The sequence below is a fragment of the Vulpes vulpes genome, chromosome 16 (genome assembly GCF_048418805.1).
Source record: "Vulpes vulpes isolate BD-2025 chromosome 16, VulVul3, whole genome shotgun sequence".
In the NCBI taxonomy this organism is placed as follows: domain Eukaryota; kingdom Metazoa; phylum Chordata; class Mammalia; order Carnivora; family Canidae; genus Vulpes; species Vulpes vulpes.
This window is the reverse complement of record NC_132795.1, coordinates 89,993,865-90,015,678: the sequence shown is the minus strand read 5'-3', so window position 1 is coordinate 90,015,678 and position 21,814 is coordinate 89,993,865. Positions and strand designations below refer to the sequence as shown.

General features: G+C 35.9%; 1 protein-coding gene across 3 annotated transcripts in view; it reads left to right on the top strand.

The window, feature by feature from the left end:
* Window positions 1-21,814, top strand: part of USP34 (ubiquitin specific peptidase 34) — a 242,803-nt gene that overhangs the window by 34,584 nt on the left and 186,405 nt on the right. For all 3 annotated transcript variants that reach the window (XM_072741698.1, XM_072741697.1, XM_072741696.1), the window contains exons 2-5: window positions 2,432-2,519; window positions 14,686-15,106; window positions 20,964-21,014; window positions 21,174-21,323. In XM_072741698.1, coding sequence (XP_072597799.1) covers window positions 2,432-2,519; window positions 14,686-15,106; window positions 20,964-21,014; window positions 21,174-21,323 — 710 coding nt within the window. The remainder of the gene's footprint in view (window positions 1-2,431; window positions 2,520-14,685; window positions 15,107-20,963; window positions 21,015-21,173; window positions 21,324-21,814) is intronic.

Genomic DNA, 21,814 nt, shown 5'->3' with positions numbered 1-21,814 from the left:
TTAGACTAAGTCACATGTAAAGTATATTTAATTCCCTCACCTCTGACCCATCTTACCTAATGTACTTTTACTCCCTTGATCCTGTTTGAACTAGTGTTATTGAGATCTGTGCACAGTTTTCTAACTTGGTTATTCTTTCACATCATCTTGGGGATTTTCTTTAAACGTGAACTTTTTGGTTTTTTTAAAGATTTTATTTATTTATTCATGAGAAACACGGGGGGTGGGGCGTGGCAGAGACATAGGTAGAGGAGAAGCAGGCTCCATGCAGGGAGCCTGATGTGGGACTCGATCCTGGGACTCCAGGATCACACCCTGGGCTGAAGGCAGGCACTAAACCGCTAAGCTACCCAGGGATCTTAAACGTTAACTTCTTTACTTGAGATGCTGTCATTTATCTCTTTCTGTTTTTAACGTCTGAACTCTTAACCGTCTAGCCTTTGCTTAAAAATCATCTCCGAGGGGATCCCTGGGTGGCTCAGGGGTTTCGCGCCTGCCTTTGGCCCAGGGCGCGATCCTGGAGTCCCGGGATCGAGTCCCGCGTCAGGCTCCTGGCATGGAGCCTGCTTCTCCCTCTGCCTGTGTCTCTGCCTCTCTCTCTCTCTCTCTCTCTGTGTGTGTCTATCATAAATAAATTAAAAAAAAATCATCTCCGAGAATCTCTTCCTGACTTCTCCATTCTAAGATGGGTTATGCTTATTTGATACACAATACCCTACGTGATTTCTTCTTGGCATTTATCACTATATGTATGAGTATTTTTACTTCTTTACCTCTTTTTTGTCTTTACTCTTCATCACTAGACTAAGTTCCATGAGGTGGGTACTGTTACCTTTTCACCAGTTGGGTATCTACTACTTGGTATATATAGAGCTAAAAAACAAAATCTTAAATGAATGCATATATGACTCCTAGGTATTGCAGAGACTTAAAGGTTATGTTATCTTGTTGGACTTTGTCTAGAATGGAATTAGCAAGGCGCCTGGGTGGCTCAGTTGGTTGAGTGTCTGATTCTTTATTTCAGCTTGGGTCATGATGTCAGGGTCCTGAGATGCAGCTCAGTGTCAGGCTCAATGCTCAGCATGGAATATGCTTGTCCATCCCTTTCTCTCTGCTTCTTGGTCACATGCTTGCGTGTGCTTTCTCTAAAATAAAAAGAAAAAAATTTTTTTTTGAAAATTTTACTTGAAAGAGAGCATGAGAGGGAGAGGTAGATTTCCTGCTGAATGGAGAACCTGAGGTGGGGCTCCATCCCAGGACTCTGGGTTCGTGACCTGAGCTGAAGGCGGCAGCTTAACTGACTGAGCTACCCAGGTGCCCCTAAAATAAAATCTGGAAAAAAAAAAAAAAGTCTGAAAAAAATTAGAATGGACTTGGCAAACCTTGGTTCAGTGTACCTGATCTTTCAGATGTTTGTTTTGTAACATGGCCATGCTTGTTTGTTTACACATTATGTGTGGCTCTTTTCAAGATACTATGGCACAGTTACCTAATTGTGCAAGAGACTGTTTGGCCTTCAAAGCCTAAAGTATTTTCTTTCTGGCCTATTAAAGAAAAAATTTGCTGACCAGATCTTCTACACTTAAACATTTTACATTAGAAGATTTATTTGGACAAACTGTAGTTTCTGAAAACCTTTTTCCTTTCTCAATTTAACTGTAGATTCCTTTCATTGTAGTACACATTGTATATGAAATGCCAGTACATGAGTCAAGCGCCAGTCAGGGAATTGAAAGGGAATTTATTAAAGACAAGTACTTACACAAATGTTGGAGGTAAAGAACAAATGGAACCTGGATGACACCCAGAGATGATGATGACAACAACTGTGATAACTGAAGAAGCAGCCAGTCTTCCCAAAAAGGATGGAGAAACTAAGGAAAGCTGGTTGTCAAAATCTAAGAATCACTTAGAATCACTTTGGAGGTGGGCCCTGTGAAGGGGTAGGACTTAAAAGAGAGGATGCTGTTCGGCTACCGGTGGTACCTCTAAGAGGAGTACCATGAGATTGCTTATTGGAAGCTGCCACTTGGAAACTGTGCTGCTGCTGAGTAATGCTTTCATATATAGAAAGTGAACATGTCTTTGGTCTCCTGCCTTCTGGTCTTCTAGTGCCATGTAGGCAAGGAGGAAGATCTTAACAGAAAGCCAGCTGGAAATGAAAAATGGAGCTTCCATTTTCCCCAAATATGGGACTTCCAGAGCCCCAGCATCACAAAACATATAACGGAAGGAAGGTTTGAAGTAGACAACACTAGATAGAATAACTGGCAAAGTATTTTCTCTCTTGCTCCCCCAATACATCTATAAAAAAATATCTGAAAAATTAGCATTTAGTCTAGGCCTTTTTTTTTTTTAAGTGTTGGCTTTAATACTGGTTTAGCGTTAATTGTTCCTGATATTAAAACGTGTTTTTTCTACTTTATTTCAGTATCAGATATAGAAGGTGGTGATGGACTGCAGCTCAGAAAGGAACATACTCTCAAAATATTTGCTTATATCAATTCCTGGACACAGAGGTATGCATCTTTAAGTACTTTAAAGACTAACTTTGTGAGTTGTGCTTTAAGTTGGCATTGTCATGAAATTTCCCTTTTAGAATGTTGGGTTGTCTATATGTGGTTATTAAATGACAGTTTAATAACTTCCCTTCTTCCCTTCTTCATCATGAGGCCATTCATGGTTTTGTTTTTAATTTGAGAGAGAGAGAGAAAGAGAGAGAGAGACACGCGCACTAGGAGCAGGGTTTGGGGAGGGGAGTAGGGGGAGAGGGAGAAGAAGCAGGCCCCCCCCCAGCAGGGAGCCAATGTGGGGCTCCATCCGAGGACCCTGGAATCATGACCTGAGCAGAAGGCAGACACTTAACTGACTGTACTACCCAGTGCCCCCCCCCCCCCGACTCCCTCCCATGGTTTTGTTTTTAAAACAGAAAAAAATTTTCTTTAACTCTTGTATTATTTAGAAAGAGCTTTAATTCTAAAAATAATTATTTTGGGCAGCCTGGGTGGCTCAGCGGTTTAGCGCCACCTTTGGCCCAGGGTGTGATCCTGGAGTCCCGGGAGTGAGTCCCATGTCGGGCTCCCTGCATGGAGCCTGCTTCTCCCTCTGCCTGTGTCTCTGCCTCTCTATGTATGTCTCTCATGAATAAATAAATAAAAATATTTTAAAAAAATAAAATAAAAGTAATTCTTTTGAGAGATTAAAGAATTTTTAATGGCATAGCTAGAGATCTTTAACAAACTTAGTCTATTAAAAAAAAATCAGTGCTGTGGGAATGGACACTTTGACTCTTCTGAAAGCCACTTGTTACTTATTCTATTTGCATAATAGGTGTATTAGACCAGCTTTTAAGAAATACATATATTGAGAATATAAAGAATAAAAGTTCATTGAACACAGTAATTAGTATAATCAAGAATTTTTTGTTTTTAAAGATTTTATTTATTCATGAGAGACACACACACACAGAGGCAGAGACATAGGCAGAGAAGGAAGCAGCCTCCATTCAGGGATCCCAATGTGGGACTCAATCCCCGGACTCCAGGATCATGCCCTGGGCCAAAGGCAGGTGCTCAACCACTGAGCCACCCAGGCATCCCTATAATCAAGATTTGTAACAAGAGTTTGCAAATTCCTGTTCCCTTAATATGATTTTAGCTGGTCTTGGCTAAAGATTGTTTTTACTTATGTGCCTGTCCTATTTATTAGTCCTTATAAAATTTTTATGGGTAAAGAATGTTTGAAGCTTTGTGTGCAATTAGTGAACATGTTGAATGCAACTAATGTAAATGTCCTGAGGCTCACAGTCTCGCTGATCATAGAATTTATCTTCAAATCTCATTTGTTCTGCAGTAATATCCCTTTTTTCTTATGATTTTTCCTTCTTTGTCAATAAAGTTTTTGCACATATTCTACAAAAGATTGTAGCTTTTTTACATGCATCATTATTGGCATCTCTTTTCTGAGTCTTGAGCAACTGAATTATTTATAGCTAAGTTTAGGAATGGTTGCTGTTCCTCTCGTTATGGGTAGAGTAGACGATTGGATATTCCATAATACTAATGTTAATGATTTAAAGTTAGCATCAGTAGTCCAAAGGATTTGCTGAGAAATGTTGCATTTCAGTCATAACTTTGTATTTATGTACTGTAACTCCAACTGGGTAGCAGCATGTTATGCCACTAAATAAAATGAAATCCAGAGAAGTGATAGAATTTTTTTAGCGTTTCACCCCTCGTTAGGTGGAAGTTACGTTTTCCCACTCTTAGTTGATTTTTTTTTTTTTTTTTTTTATTTATGATAGTCACAGAGAGAGAGAGAGGCAGAGACACAGGCAGAGGGAGAAGCAGGCTCCATGCACCGGGAGCCCGATGTGGGATTCGATCCCGGGTCTCCAGGATCACGCCCTGGGCCGAAGGCAGGCGCCAAACCGCTGCGCCACCCAGGGATCCCTCTTAGTTGATTTTTATCATTGATAAATACTTTTAACTCTTGTATCAGGAATTTATAACCTGGAGTGTGTGGATGGGAATTAAATTACAAAGGAAATATTGATATGTACAATTTTAGGCATAATTTGTAGGTTTCATCAGAATGTTTGCCCCCAAACTACAGACATCCTCTTACTTTTATCTCCTATTGCACTCGAGTATAGTGGTTACGAGTGTGGCTGTGGAGCCAGATTGATGTGGCTTCAAGTCCTGCTTCATCACTTGTGTATTAGATGATTATGACAAATTAGTTGGCTTGTCAGTTTCTTACTTCATTTGTGAAATCAGAATAATGATGATTGTGAAGAGACCAAGTGCTTAGTACAGTACCTGACTGACAAAAGTAATAAATACCTATCTTAATTAAAATTGTTAAAATTTATTTTAGAAAATGGTATATGTGGGGCTCCATCCGAGGACCCTGGAATCATGACCTGAGCAGAAGGCAGACACTTAACTGACTGTACTACCCAGTGCCCCACCCCCCCCGACTCCCTCCCATGGTTTTGTTTTTAAAACAGAAAAAAATTTTCTTTAACTCTTGTATTATTTAGAAAGAAGGTTGAAGGTTATGTAAGCTAAAGTGTGAAAAGTTGAACTAAAAACATTGTAACCTTTATCATTTTATTCACATGTTAATAAATAGTAGTATTAGGTGGTAGTAAAAAAGTATCCAAGAGTGGAATGTTACACTTTTCTTTTTTTTTAAAGATTTTATTTATTTATTCATGAGAGACACACAGAAAGAAAGAGAGGCAGAGACACAGGCAGAGGGAGAAGCAGGCTCCATGCAGGGAGCCCGATGTGGGACTTGATTCCGGGTCTCCAGGATCAGGCCCTGGACTGAAGGCAGGCGCTAAACCGCTGAGCCACCCAGGGATCCCCGAATGTTAGACTTTTCATTGTTCATGCTGAAGAAGAGATAACTGATAATAAAATATTCAGGTGGATCCCAGTGTTCAGTGATAAAAAATTTTTTGGCTACTCTCCCCTCCCCCTCCTCTCTACTACCTCCCTCTGTTTCTTTCTTGGGCATTGGAAAATACTGTTGCCTAGATTAACATGGTGGTTCTTGTAGGTGATAAACAGCAACTAATAAGTTAATCTTCAAAGGCAATTATTAATTTAGGGGCCCATGACCATGGAGGTCCATAAATGTACTGTAACACACTAATGAGCCAATGACATTTCATACAAAATGTTCCTGATAGGTTTTCTAGGAGAAAAGCGTTAATAGTTTTCATTAGATTATCAGTGGTTAAGAATCATTATTCAAATGTATTGACTAGAATAATGATTAGATAGAAGGAGCGTGTTCACTTAAAAAATAGTATATTGGTAAGAATTTAATATTGATAAGCATTACAACTTATTAATACTTTAGATTATTTTCTTACTATTTAACTATGTACTCATTGTAAAAATCTTTGAGAAAATAGAGAATCAAACTGTGTTTAAAAAAACAAAAAAAAAAAACAACAAAAAAAAACATGCCACTACCCAGAGTAACAACTGGTAATTTTTTCTTGTATACCCTTGGCTTAAGCTTGTGAATCATACAGTTTAAAATTTTACAAAAATGTGATTTTACTACATGCCTCTTTTATAAAATTGGACTTTTCATACATACTCAACGTTCAACCTAATCTCTCCATGTCATCATATACCGTATTTAATTGCTATATAGCAGTTGTATAGCTGCCATTCCTTATTTTATTTGTAAGATAAGTTACATATGTTTGTTTAAAAGGTTATCATTATTTTATTAATAGTGCAATTGGAATGGGAGGAAAACTAATTCAAAATGGAGAGAGAATATTAAGAGAATAAAAGAATACAAGTTAATAAAAGCATATAAAGGTGTGAAAGTAATATGGATGATAAAGCATTGAATTATGTTGCCCTTTTTTGGACTTGTTTAAAACATCACAAAATAGGCTTAGGTTTCTGTCTTGTAAATTCCAAATTCCTTAGCAGACATTTAAAAGGTTCTTCGTTGTCTTCTTCCAATCTACTTTTTATTTCATGATTTATCTTCTAAAATAATTCTAGGTGCCAGCAAGGGTGAGGTTCTGTCAGCTTTTTGTATTTTCAGTTTTAAAAATTGTATATTTCATACCTGTCATTCATGGATCTTAAATGTCTGAGGCTCTTGCTTTTTTTTTGGTCATTGTTTTAATAAACTTTAAAATTTTTAAGTAAACTCTACATCCAGCACGGGGCTTGAACACCTGATCCTGAGATCAAAAGACTAGTATACGGTATTGACTAAAGCCAGGTGTCTCAGTAAACTTTATTTTTATGAACAGTTTTAGAAGCTGTTGCTTTCAAATATATTATGTTCTACACTAAGGCTCTGCCTTTTATTTTGGCATTAAGAAATTTGGGGATATTGATAAATTCAGTGAGATATTGATGTTGACCACTATTTAAAGCAGTGCTTTTCACAAATTAGTTCATAAATAAAACAACTTTTGCTAAGGTTGGATACTGTGGATTACCAGTCCTTTCATGTGTAACACAGTAACAGGCCAGAGACCGATCCATTGGAATATTGGATGTTGTTAGATGGAATTATAGAATCCAAGTTAAAAAACAGTTTAGTTTTGACATGTAGATTTCTCATGAAAATTGGATTAAAATTTGTTAATTGGAACTATGTATTTTATGCTAGGCATTAGGAAATTTTATCGTATTATGTTCTTTTTAAAATTGTTTTCAATTTTTATTCCGGTATGGTTAATATACAGTGTTAAATTAATTTTAGGTGTACAATATAGTGATCCAACATTTCTGTATGTTACTTTGGTGCTCATCAAGATGAGGATGCTCTTAATCCCCTTCACCTATTTCACCCATCTCTCCAGCCACATTCCCTATGGTAACCATCAGTTAGTTCTTTATAGTTAAGAATCTGTGTTATGGTTTCCTTTTTATTCCTTTGTTTTTTAAATTCCACATATGAGTGAGATCATATGGTATTAGTCTTTTCTTGATGACTGACTTCGCTTAGCATTATCTCTCTGGATCTATCCGTGTCATCGCAAATGGCAAGATTTCATTTGTTTTCATTCTTAAATTGAATTTAGTTAATATATATTGTTTTATTACTTACCAGGGTGGAATTTAGTGATTCATTGGTTGCATATAACACCTAGTGCTCATTATATTAAGTGTTGTCTTTGATTCCCATCACCGAGTTACCCTTTCCTTCACCTTTCCTCCTCTTCAGCAATCCTCAGAGCTCAACATCTCTTATAGTTTTCCTCCATTTTCTTCTTGTTTTATTTTTCCTTCCCTTCCCTTATGTTCATCTGTTTTGCTTCTCAAATTCCACATGTGAGTGAAATCATACGGGTAATTGTCTTTCTCTGACTGACATACTTTCATTAGCATGGTACCCTCTAGTTCCATGATTTTTTTTTTTTAAGGATTTTATTTATTCATTAGAGAGGTGGAGACACAGGAGAAGCAGGCTTCTCATAGGGAGTCTGATATGGGGCTCCATCCCAGGATTCTGGGATCACGCCCTGAGCCAAAGGTAGACGCTCAACCGCTGAACCACCCAGGCGTCCCTCTTTTTTTTTCTTTTTTTTTTTTTTTTAAATATGAGTAATGTTCTGCTGTGTGTATATCTATGGTACATCCTCTTTATCCATTCATCTATCAGTGGACACTTGGGCTTCTTTCATAGCTTGGCTGTTGTAAATAATTCTGCAATCAATATGGAGGGTGCATATATCCTTTCAAGTTAGTGTTTTTTTATTTTCAGGGTAAATACCCAGTAATATGATGATTAATATATTAGAGGATAGTTCTATTTATAATTGTTCAAGAACCTCTGAACTGTTTTCCACAGTGGCTGTACCAATTTCTATTCCCACCAACAGTGCAAGAGAGTCTTTTTCTCCACATCCTTGTCAACAATTCCTGTTTCTTGTGTTTTTGATTTTGGCCATTCTGACAGGTATGAAGTGATATCTCATTGTGGTTTTGATTTGCATTTCCCTGATGATGAGTATCTTTTCATGTGTCTGTTGGCCATCTGTATGTTTTCTTTGGAGAAATAAATGTTCATATTTTCTGCCCTTTTTAAAAAAAATTATTCATGAGAGACACAGAGAGAGAGGCAGAGACACAGGCAGAGGAAGAAGCAGGCACCATGCAGGGAGCCCGATGTGGGACTTGATCCTTGGTCCCCAGAATCACACCCCAAGCCAAAGGTGGCGCTAAACCACTGAGCTACCCAGGCTGCCCTTCTGCCCATTTTTAATTAGGTTATTTTGTGTGTGTATGTGTGTTGAATTGTGTAAGTTCTTTATATATTTTGGATACTAACCCTTTATCAGATATATCATTTGCAAGCATCTTCTCCCATTTGGTAGTTTGCCTTTTTTAGTTTTGTTGGTTGTTTGCTGTGCAGAGAGTTTGTAGTTTGTTGTAGTTCCAATAGTTTATTTTTGCTTTGGTTTCCTTTGCCTTGGGAGATGTATCTGGAGAAACCTTGCTATGGCTCATGTCAGAGAAATTATTGCCTGTGCTCTCTTCTAGGATTTTTATGGTTTCAGGTCTCAACATTTAGGTCCTTATTAATACTTTGAGTTTATATTTTATGTATGGTGTAAGAAAGTGGTCCAGTTTCATTCTTTTTGCATGGAGCTGTCCAGTTTTCCCAACACCATTTGTCGAAGATGCTTTTTCCCATTGTATCTCCATTTCTTCTCCGTGGAAGATTAATTGACCATATAATTGTGGGTTTATTATTGGGCTTTCTATTCTGTTCCATTGATTTATGTGATTTATGGTTTTGTGCTAGTACTTTACTGTTTTGATTACTAACTACTGCTTTGTAATACAACTTGAAGTCTAGAATTGTGATACCTCCAGATAGGTTGTTTTTTAGATTTTTCTTTTTTGAGTTCTTCTGGGGTTCCATACAAATTTTAGGATTGTTTATTCTAATTCTGTGAAAAATGCTGTTGGTATTTGGATAGGGGTTGCATTAAATCTGTAGATTGCTTTGGGTAGTATGGACATTTTAACATTTGTTCTTTGAACCCATAAGCATGGAATGTCTTTACATTTCTTTGTGTTATCTTGAATTTCATAAGTGTTCTGTAGTTCTCAGAGTACAGGTCTTTTACTTCCTTGATCAAGTGTATTCCTGTGTATTATATTTTTGGTGCCATTATAAATGGAGTGGTTTTTCTGCTCTTCATTATTAATGTATAGAAGTACAGTGGATTTCTGTACACTGATTTTGTATGTTGGGATTTTCCTGAATTCTTCAGTTCTAGTTTTTTGGTGGAGTCTCTAAGATACTGTATTTATAGTATCATGTCATTTGCAAATAGTGAAAATTTTATTTCCTCCTTACCAATTTGGATACTTTTCCCCTCCTTTTTCTGTCTGCTATGGCTAGAAATTCTCATGTTAAATGAAAGTGGTGAGAGTAGATATCCTTATCTTGTTCCTGATCTTGGGGGAAACCTAAGTTTGTCACCATTGATAAGATGTTACTGTGGGTTTTTCATATAAGGCCTTCATTATGATAAGGTATATTCTCCCTAAGCCTGCTAAGCATGTTCTTTAAATGTAAGCATACTCTGCTCAAGTAGCATATAACTAATTGGGTAAGAAAGTCTTATCATGCTAGTAATAATAGCAGTAGGACTAAGGAGAAGATAGGATAAATTTAGGTAGTGGAGGGGTGTGTCTCAGATTAGTGTATAAATGTATACATAGTTTATTATGTTTTTAAGGATTCTATTTAAGAGAGCACAAAGTGAGGGGGGAGGGGCAGAGGAAGGAAACAGACTCCCTGCTGAGCAAGGATCCCAAAGTGGGGCCTGATCCCAGGACCCTGAGATTATGACCCCTGTGTGCAGTTTAAAAAGTAAACACAGAAAAAGGCCTGTAATAAAGTTCATTGTCCCCTCTCTCCTCTGCTCCCCTTCTGCTTTCAACTCTTTCAGATGTTGGCTTTGGTATTAACCTCTGTATTCTGAAATGGTATTATGATACTGCTGTTCCTTCATCAAGTTTAAGTAAACTCTGTGAACTTTGGTTTCTGATATATAAAGATTACATTCTTTCATCCTTCCCCATTCTCTCAGGATAATTCTAAAAATAACAACTCTGCTCAGTGGTGAGCCAGAAAAGGTTCTTTGGTTCATTATATATTTTACAAGAAATAAATTCTTGTTTATCTTTTGTGTGGGTTTTTTGTTTGTTTGTTTCCTAGAGTCTACTGGCTTGTTTTTTTATAATTTGCTAGTTATGAATCACTAATTCTTTCCAAACTCTTCAATCTTTCTTAGTACTACTTTTAATATTTTTATGCAGCATCATACGATCTGTTATTTCCTTCCCTTTCCCCTGTCCTGACTCTCCTTTGGTCTTTATCTTCCTATTCCATGTATTGATATCTTCAGATCATCTTTGAAACTTCTTTTGATTTTCTTTTGTTTTGGATCTCCAGTTTCCTGGATGCTGTGTTGACATTTTGATTGGTTTTCTTCTTTGTTTTGTCAGAATGGCATCTTTTCTGAGAAGGGGTGCATGGGGAACAAATTATTTTAGACATTTCAGGCCTTAAAGTATCTATTCTACTCTTAATCTTACTGAAGTCTTTTGGATACAGAATTCTAGATGGAAAGTATTTTTCTTTCAGAAATTTAAAAGTACTGCTCCATTGTGTTCTAACTTCTGATAGTGTGTTGAGAGCTTTAAATTTTTATTTATTATTTATTTACTTAAAATTTATTTTTTATTTGAGAGAGAGAGAGCGCGCACGTGAGCGAGAGAGAATCTCAGGCAGTCTGATTACAGAGCTGTTGTGGGGCTCGACCTTAGGACTCTGAAATCATGTCCTGAGCTGAAACCAGGAATTGGATGCTTTATCATTTGTATCACACAGATCCCCCTTTATTTATTTTTTTAAAGTAAGCTCTATGCCCACTTTGGGGCTTGAACTTAGGACCCTGAGATCAGGATTTGCATGCCCTACAGATTGAGTTAGCCAGTCTCTTCCCACACCCCCACTCCCCACCCCCTTGCTTTGGAGAAGTATTAGCTATTTTTGTTCCTGAGCTTTTCCTTGTCACTCTTTCCATTCTCTGTGAAAGCTTTTAAAATGTTTATCTATTACCCCCCCGCCCTGCCCTGCTTCAGTAATTTCATGATAGGTCTTTTGGTGGGCTTTTCAGTTATGAAATTTTTTGTTATTTATTTCCTCACCCTCATATTTTCTACTGTCATCTTGGGGAGTATTATTAGTGAGGTACTATATGTCCTTGATTGATGATGATACCTTTTTTCTCCCCCTTATCTTTTTAAAATTTATTTTCCTAAGAGATTTTTACAATTTTACTTGTGGACCTTCTGTTGAATTCTACAAATTGGTATACTTTAAAAAATATTTTTGAAGTTTTATTTAGGAAATCTCTATACCCCATGTAGGGCTCAAACTCAAGATCCTGAGATCAAGAAGAGTTGTATATTCTTTTGTCAACTTGCTATAATTGTAATTGGTTTTTAATTTGTAACTGACACATATGCAAAAGCTAGGCAGTATATATTTGTACACATTGAAGAGCTCTATTTTGTAGTTTGAATGTATTTTAATGGTATTTTGTTCTTGTTCACAGTGGTCCAGTATCTTTTGTCTCCGAGGATATAAATTAAAACCTTTTTTCTTTTTTTGCTTTTTATCTACTTTCTCTAAATTTTTTTTATCATTTGTTTTGATCTACCCTTGGTGATACAACTTTCCTTGCAAGTCTCATTGGTTATCCTTTCACGGTTATGAGATGGGCACTGAAAGATGGATTGGAAGTTCTTTGTGGATGGGGGTCTACATTGTAGGATGGTAAAATGCTGAGCAAGCTTCATTACCAGGGGTAAATGGGCTTTTCTTTTAGATCATTCATATTCTGTAAGAGAAATATCTTTGTCTTGGCCTTAGTCTGGTTGTTAGTCAAGGAAGGTTAGTTGAGGTTCACCAGTTAGTCATAGTTTCACTTAATTTTCTTGTTTTCTTTTTCTTGTATTATCCGAGTCTTCTTTAGCATCTGGTTTTCCAGGGTTTATCTTGTTCATTTTATGTATGGGAAGATTTTATTGTTTCCACGAATCAAGTAGAAATTGTATCCTGGCTGCCTGTGTTAGGAACCAGCAGGCTTTTTTTTTTTTTTTTTAAAGATTTTATTTATTTATTCATGAGAAACAGAGAGACAGAGACACAGGCAGAGGGAGAAGCAGGCTCCATGCAGGGAGCCCAACATGGGACTCAATCCTGGGTCTCCAGGATCAGGCCCTGGGCTCAGCCACCTGGGCTGCCCTAGGGAACCAGCAGGTTTTTTTTTTTTTTTTTTTTTTTTTAACCAGCAGGTTTTAACTGTGTCTTTCATTTAGTCCTATTTACTCCCTGTGCTTCACTGGCAAGTTGGTGCTGCTTGATAGTGGGACCAGTGCTCATTTTTTTCTCCTGTGGCCTGCTCCATGGGCTCCTTGACTAACTTACGACATAACTGTCTTCCCTCAGAGTGAGTGATCAAAAGAGAAGAGAGCAAGGCTGAGTGGCAGTGCCTCTTATGACGTAGTTTCTGATGTCACACAGTCATTTCTGCCACATTCCATTGTTTAGACATTAGTCATTAAGTCTGCTCCACATTCGGAGGAAGGAAAATTGGGCTTCACTTTATAAAGGGAAGAATATTAAAGAATTTGTGTCTATACTTCAAATATGCCACACTAGGAGAATTGAAATTATGTCTACATGGTCATATAGGGAGTTGGTGCTCTATTTGGACTACGATATAGATCGTTTGATAAGTACAAATTGTAAGTAATAGTTTATTGTCATCCATCATTGGATTCAGTTATCCTTTTTTCTTTTTCTAAAGATTTCATGCATTTTATTTGAGAGAGTGAGAGTATAGGCAAGGAGGGGCAGAGGGAGAGGCAGACTTCCCACTGAGCAGGGAGCCTGACATGGGACTCAATCCCAGGACCTTAGGATCACAACCCGAGCTGAAGGCAGATGTTTAATTGACTCAGCCACCCAGACACCCCTTTTTTTTTTTTTTTTTAAGATTTATTTATTTGAGAGAGTACAAGCAGGGCGGGGGGTGGGGTGCGGTGCAGAGGGAGAGAATCAGCCTCCCTAGAGTCTGCCAGGGTTGCTTCATCCCAGGACCCCAAGATAATGACTTGAGCTGAAGGTGGGTGCTGAACCGACTGAGCCACCCAGATGTCCCTCTGTGTAGTGATTCTTAGAATCTGGTACTTGAGTATAATTTATTTGATTTACGAGACTCTTTGGTTATCCACAGTATTGCCAGGCATTATGCTAATTGAACATGTCTAAGAACTAGATTTGGGTGTAGGAATTACTGACTCTTCTATATTTATTTATACACACACACACACACGCATATACACACACTGAAGAGTGTTAAATGTGTTATTCTTAAATGCTTTTTTAATCAGCCAAATACTATAAGATTGCCCTTCCCAAGATAGCCTTCAAGCAAATTATTATTTTAAGATTTATTTACTTACTTTAGAGAGAGAGAGTGAACAAATAGGGAGAAGGGCAGAGGGGGAGAGAGAATCCTGAAGAAGACTGCCGGCTGAGAATGGAGCCCAATGTAGGGCTCTATCTCGGGACTCCCAACACCATGACCTGAGCTGAAATCAAGAGGCAGCCCCCCTACCCTGGAGCAAATTATTAATGTTAAAATACAGCTTTTTATTAGTTGACTATAAATCCCTTTGTGTAAAATAATTAGCTTTACTAATAAGGTTTTTATTTTAGCCTGGTTCCTGATACTTATTAAATATATATTTAGTACTCAGTATTTAGTACTCACTTAGAGAAGCAAAGATATATGCCGTAATTCTTGTTTTTAAATTGTTCTTTGTGTAGAAAGGTGGATAAATACACATAAAACTGAAGACTATAATTGTTAATCTAGTGGTAACCTTGTATTAACCAACGTACCAGTTTTTGGTGTGATACTAACTTTATAAATTATTATGGTGTTACACTATCAGGAAGGAAGAAGTAAAAACTTAAAAAAAAAGTACTTTAGTATTTGCTTATATTTGTATCTTTTGTATTACATACTTGAAATACATAATTGTTATCTCTCTAGAAAGCATTAATTAAAACATTTTCTTTCTCTTATAGGCAATGTCTATGCTGCTTCAAGGAATATAAGCATTTGGAGATTTTTAACCAAGTAGTATGTGCACTTATTAACTTAGTGATTGCCCAAGTTCAAGTACTCCGGGACCAGCTTTGTAAACATTGTGCTACTATTAACATAGATTCCACGTGGCAAGATGAGACTAATCAAGTGGAAGAACCACTGAATATAGAAAGAGAGTGTAATGAAGGAAGTACAGAACGACAAAAATCGATAGAAAAAAAACCAAACTCTACAAGAATTTGTAATCTGACTGAAGAGGAATCTTCAAAGAGTTGTGATCCTTTTAGTTTATGGAGTACAGATGAAAAGGAAAAACTCTTACTATGTGTGGCAAAAATTTTTCAAATCCAGTTTCCTTTATATACTGCTTACAAGCATAATACTCATCCTACTATAGAGGTATGTAAACATAGGTATTGTGAATGTTAAGTAATATCAAGTTATGTTGACAGTTTCTCACTTAAGAATAAATGTGAAGACAGAGGTATTGTTGATGGAAAAATTTATAAAACACTGTGGTTAGGAAAAGTATTCTAGTTTTCTCTAGATCATTTCTGCAGCAACTTGGTTTGACATTTGTTCAGTATAGTCCTATTAAGGAAAGATTTATACATTGAACTCATAAAACTTAAACTGTCAGTGATTTAAACATTTTGCTGGTATACATCTATGCTCTACTTACTGGACAATTTTCCAAAAAGTAATAATTTAAGAAAAAGAAGCATCTGGAATTTTGAATTTCATTTTCATTAAATATTGGTAACAGAATTAGGGATTCCTTTAATTAAAAAACTTAAACTATTCCTGAACTAATAGTTTTATTTATTATTATTATTTTTTTATTTTTAAGATTTTATTTATTTATTCATTAGAGACACAGAGAGAGAGGCAGAGACGTAGACAGAGGGAGAAGAGGGAGCTAGATGCGGGACTTGATCCCGGGTTTTCAGGATCATGCCTTGGGCCAAAGGCAGGTGCTAAACCACTGAGCCACCCAGGGATCCCCATGAACTAATAGTTTTAAATGGTAGTACTTTCTTATGGAATAAGTGATATTTTTGCAGCTTTTCCAAGAGTTTAAAAACAACCTTAGGTTTATTTAGTTGATGGCATTGCTTTGTACACATGGTGGCAATTGAGACAGTTATATGGTAACGTATTATGTAAGTAGCCTGCAACAATAGAGATTTATTATTTCTCATTATTCTCTGAGTTGGCTAGGTAGTTCCTCTGTTGGTTTTATGTAGCCTCACTTAGGCAATACCTTTGCTTTGAAAGTGGGAAGACTTTGAAGGTCCAACATGATTCTCATATATCTGACAGTTGGTGCTGGGTGGTGTTTAGGGCTCCTTGGTTTTTCTCCATATGGCCTCACATTCTCCAATAGAATTGATTGGCTGCTTTACATGGTAGTCTTAGCATTGATCGAAGAAGGTGAAAGTGTAAGTTATGAGGCCTCTTACGGTCCAGTCTCTGAAACAATATGGTATAAATTTTCCCACACTCTGTTGGTTGAAACAATTAACAAGGATTCAAAGGGGTATGAAGTAGACTCCCATCTCTGGGTGGTAGGAGGGGGTAACATTTCATTGTGAACTTTAACATTTCTATCACATGCTTTAAGAAACAAGTCTGCCTATTTCCTCTGGCTTATCTGTTCTATATCTTTCATAATGACTTAAACTTCTTTCTTCATCTTGAAAAAAATAATCCTTTACTGAAAATGTTTTCACGTTGAATTGAGACTACTTAAAAACATAGCCCAGGAGGTAGGTATTTCCTCAATTGGAATTCTGCATAAGATTATTTTAAGTCAGATTGTACTCTGCCTTCTAGAATTCTTAGTTTCTTATTTTTTCATACAGAATCTTTTAATGAATCTTAAACGATGTGAGATATTTAGTAAACATCCTTAAAAAATGTCAGCTCAGAATCCTTTTTCAACAAATGGAGTCTGTACAAGCAAGCAAAATTTAATCTGAACACCATGTGAATTGTGTTTTTAAAGCCTTAAATTGATAATTGAAATATACTGAAAATAATTCGATTAGGGACCCAGATATATGAAATTCATGCAGTTTTTTCATAAAATTTTCCAGTTTAAGATTTCTTAACAATAGAATTATGGCAATGCCACGTCTCATCTATTTTCTTCCTGAAATCAATTTGCTCACTAGTTTACCATTTTTAAAAATCATTAGAAAAAAAAATCTCCAAATATAAGCATAGTCACCCTTCTCTACTTTCTGTTTTGAAATAAAGTGCCTCATTAATTACTGTTCTTAAGGGTCATTCCATGTGACTACTTGGTTGAAAGCAATAGTTTCATGATGTCTTTCTGGTAAAATTCTAATAAAAAACAACCTTAGATATAATGTAATATAGTGTTATACTGAAATCTCCTTATACAGAATTTGTGTGCTTCTGTAATACTCTGTTCATAATAGAGCTGTTTCCCAGGTTTTCTAATATATTAGTAATGATCTGTTAGAGATACTTGAAGTTTATAGTTTCTATCCTAGTAGCCATGTGGTTTAAATGGTAATAGTCCTCTTTAATTTTGATTTTGACTATTCTAAAGAGGAATAGATCCAAGATGCTTTATAAGATGATTTCAGTACTCATGTAACAGTATTTATTTAGATAGCTGTGACTTAAGAAACCTAATTAACCACCTTATTTCATATAAGAGGGAATTAGCCTTTTTTTTTTCTTTTTTTGTTATTTAATATCTACACCCAGCATGGGGCTTGAACTCATGACCCTAAGATCAAGAGTTGCATGCTCCTCTGACTGAGTCAACCAGGAGTCCCAAGAGGAACTGGCTTACACAGGTTAAAACGTTTTGATCACTCTTGCACAGTATATTGTTGAGACAGTTGTAGAATTCAAGTCATTCTGCTACACTGTTTCTCAATCACTTCAAACTAATCTCTGTAGCTGTTGAATCTATTGTCAGTAATAGGATAGGAACTTGGAGCCCCTTCTCTTCCCCCATCCCTTCCTGTCTGTATCCTTTTTTCTTTCCTATCAAAGTTGATAATATTTTAAAAGATGTAATTAGAAATAAGTAATATTTAATTCAGGTTAAACTTTTTTTGTGGGGGCAGGAGCTGTTACATTCTTTTTTAATCCTGAATCATTATATGTAAATCTATGATATATTGCCCCAGTATTTTAAGTTTTTATTCTAAGTGAAATGAGTATAAAAATTATAGAAAGAAGAGAAAGCAGTGTGCTTGTTAAATGTGTGTAGTATGATTAGATAGACTAAATAAGTACATTATGTTCCAAATTTCTGAATCTGTTTTGGTTTTCTCTTGCCACTTGGCACTGACAGATTTTACCCTTTATTAAATTGAAAAAATTCTAGGGACGCCTGGTTGGCTTAGCGGTTGAATGACTGCCTTTGGCCCAGGCCCAATCCCAAGGGTCCTGGGTTTGAGTCCCACACCGGGCTCCCTGCGAGTATCCTGCTTCTCCCTCTGCCTGTGTCTCTGCCTCTCTCTGTGTATCTCTCATGAATGAATGAATGAATAAATAAATAAATAAACCTTTAAAAAATTTCTAAATTCACTCTTACAATGTATATAGTTTAGTAATTTGTAGTATATTCCCACAGTTGGGGAACTGTCACTACTGTCTGATTTCCATGCTAATGACTTCTTCTTAAGCAAAAATTATATTCCTAATCCACTAGCTTTCCTTTTATCAGTTTATCAGGGAGCACCATTTGTTTTTTGTTTGTTTTGTTTTAACATTTGTTTAATTAGATGTAGAATTACTCATTTATTTTATTTTATTCTTTTAAAGATTTATTTATTCATGAGACACAAAGAGAGGCAGAGACATAGGCAGAGGTAGAAACAGGCTCCTTGCCAGGAGCCTGATGCGGGCCTCGATCCCAGGACCCCAGGATCACACCTAGAGCCAAAGGCTGATGCTCAACTGTTGAGCCACCCAGGCGTCCCTATTTTCTTTTAAAGTAATAGGCAGATTCCTTTTTTACTTCTGGAAATAGAATGGCGTTATTTTACTTAGTAAATGTGAGCTTTTGTGAAAGGACAAAAATGTTTTAAACTGATAGGATTTTTAAGGCTTTTTTTTAGGGATCATAAAAAATTAGAACTTTTTAAACAAAAATGATTCAGCTTTTAGGTAGGTTTCCTAGTGTTCCTATTGTTACCTATAGATCTATGTTAACTTTTTGTATACTACTTAAAATGAGATTGCATTGATACTTTAGGATAATGGCTTCATGTAGCCAGAGTAGGAACAAGAAATGATAAAACAGTTCTTCTGAGTATGTAACCAAGTCCATGAGCAACATTTTACATATCAGATTAGAATTCTGTTAGGATATTTTTTCTTTAAGATTTTATTAAAATTTTTTTAAAATTTATTTGAGAGATACAAAAGTAGCCCCAGAGATAGGGAGAACAGGAGCTTGGAGGAGAGAGAGAAGCAGGCTCCCCATGAAGCAAGGGAACCTGATGCAGGGCTCCATCCCAGGACCCTGAGACCATGGCCTGAGCCAAAGACAGATGCTTAACCAGCTGAGCCAAGGACAGTTTCTTTTTTCTTTTTTTTTTTTTTTTTTTTTTTTTTAATTTTTATTTATTTATGATAGTCACAGAGAGAGAGAGAGAGAGAGAGGCAGAGACACAGGCAGAGGGAGAAGCAGGCTCCATGCACTGGGAGCCTGATGTGGGATTCGATCCCGGGTCTCCAGGATCGCGCCCTGGGCCAAAGGCAGGCGCCAAACCGCTGCGCCAACCAGGGATCCCCAAGGACAGTTTCTAGCTGTGTCCTTGTTGGGCACTAGAAATCTTGACCCTAGACTAAAAATGTAGCATGGTTCATGTGGCCCGTGAATCTCTGTTTAATACCATAGGTGTTTTTACGTTCTGGACTTGTTGAAGACTAAAGCTTCTGTAAGAATAACTTAAAGCTTTATCTGTGGTTCTACTAGTAGAAGCTCAGGAAAGGATTTAGGTTTAGTACACTTTGACAAATGTTTTGACCTGTCTTAGCACAGTTTTTGATATTTTGAAATGTGAGAATTTTATGTGATGCCCTTGATCATTTGTTCTCAAACTTTATTTCAGCAATGGGACTAAGATAAAGCATGTAACAGCAATGAATAAAGGTTTCTTTGGCAGCTAACTTTTTTCAGGTGAAAGTATCTAGCTTTCTGATTATAAAAGTAACATTTTCAGTGTGACTAAAAAATACAGAATATACAACTACAGATTTAAGCCTTGAACCTTTCTTTTTCCATCACAAAAAAGAAAAACCATTGTTAGGAAATTAGTTCAGATTATTTCTGGACATATAAAAAGTAATGAAAATCAGATTGTATTAATCCTGATTTTTAAAAACATTCAGGATAGTATCTTTCTGTGCCTGTACATAGCTTTTTAAAGAAATAAGCATAAAAATGAATTGCTTAAAGTATATAATTTTAACCCTTCTAATAAATGTATAGAGTTATATAACCATTACCAAACTCCATTTTTAAAATTGTTCAGTCATCCCAAAAAGAGCCATCATGGTATTCACCTTATTTTTGGAAGCTGCATAAAACACTGGCTGGTTATGCCACAATTGAATTAGCTATCCAATTAATGGGTATTTATTGGTAATTTTGAAATATAAATAATTTCATTGAGCATCATTAAACATTTTCCAGCACTACTTTTATTAGTTGTTAGTGTAAATAACCAGAAGATGTATCGCTGGGTCAAAGGGAATATGCATTTTAAATGTTGATAAATATTGCCAAATTGTCCTCCAACAAGGTCATACCAGTTTATATTTTCACCAGCAGCGGATGAGTATGCTTTAGAGTAGTTTAAATCATATGTATATAAAGCACATTGTGAAACTTGTGAGTATACCTTTGGGAATTCCAGAGCTCAGTTTTAAAGCCACTTAACTAAGTTACTAAATTTTTGTAACAACCCAATTCTTTATGGAAACATTTTTGTTTAAAGCAAGATAATATATAGTACATAGCATAGAATGATTTCTTTAGAGAAGACTTAAAATACATTTTAGAACTGGCCATATTAGCTTAAGTTAGGAATACTGTTATTCATGATGAGAAGCAATTGCAAATCCTGTTTCAGATTTTATAAACTCAAGTCTTTTAGAATATTGTATTTTTTTAATAGACACAGAAAATTGTTTTTTTCGGAGATGATTATGTCATAGGATAACCTGATTGTGTTTACTTTTTTTTTTTTTTAATCAGGATATATCAACCCAAGAAAGCAACATATTAGGGGCATTCTGTGATATGAATGTAAGTGTTTATTTTTCTTATTCTCAGGTTTATGGAAAATTTGGTTTTCTGTTCGTGTAGTCTTTGAGTTTAGTTTTATGTCTCATCAGTATCTTTTCCATATTGGTAATAAAATGAAAATTATTCCTGATGAATTTTAAAATATTTTTTTTTCCTTAGGATGTAGAAGTACCATTGCATTTGCTTCGTTATGTGTGTTTGTTTTGTGGGAAAAATGGCCTTTCTCTCATGAAGGATTGCTTTGAATTTGGAACTCCTGAAACATTGCCATTTCTTATAGCACATGCATTTATTACAGTTGTATCTAATGTAAGTATTATTTGGAATTGGTTTTAATCTTGGGAATAATGTCTAGAATTTTAATAACATGAATTTTATGTCCATAAAAGACAAGTTTTGAGTAATTGGTGCATTTCCTGGATTATATTGAAAAAATTGATTTCAAGAAGCCTTTTTTTTAAAAAGATCTTATAATAAAAATGGAATTTGTTTAAAAGTGTTTTTGAATTTGTAGAAGTTATGAATTTAAGATAAGTAAATTTAGCCATTTACTACTTGTAAAATATAATATTAGTAGCTATTCACAAGAATCTTCTCTTGATTCTAACTTTCCTTGCTTGGGAATTTGTGCTGGGAAATTTTTGGGTTTTTAGAGTTTTACCTGAAAGATGGTTAACTTAGGGAACTCATGTGCCTGACTTTAGTCTGTATTACAAGACCTACTACCATTTTTCTGCATTTTTAAAGAACATACATGTTGTGAATGTCAGTTACTATGAAGCACAATAAGTATGGTAGCA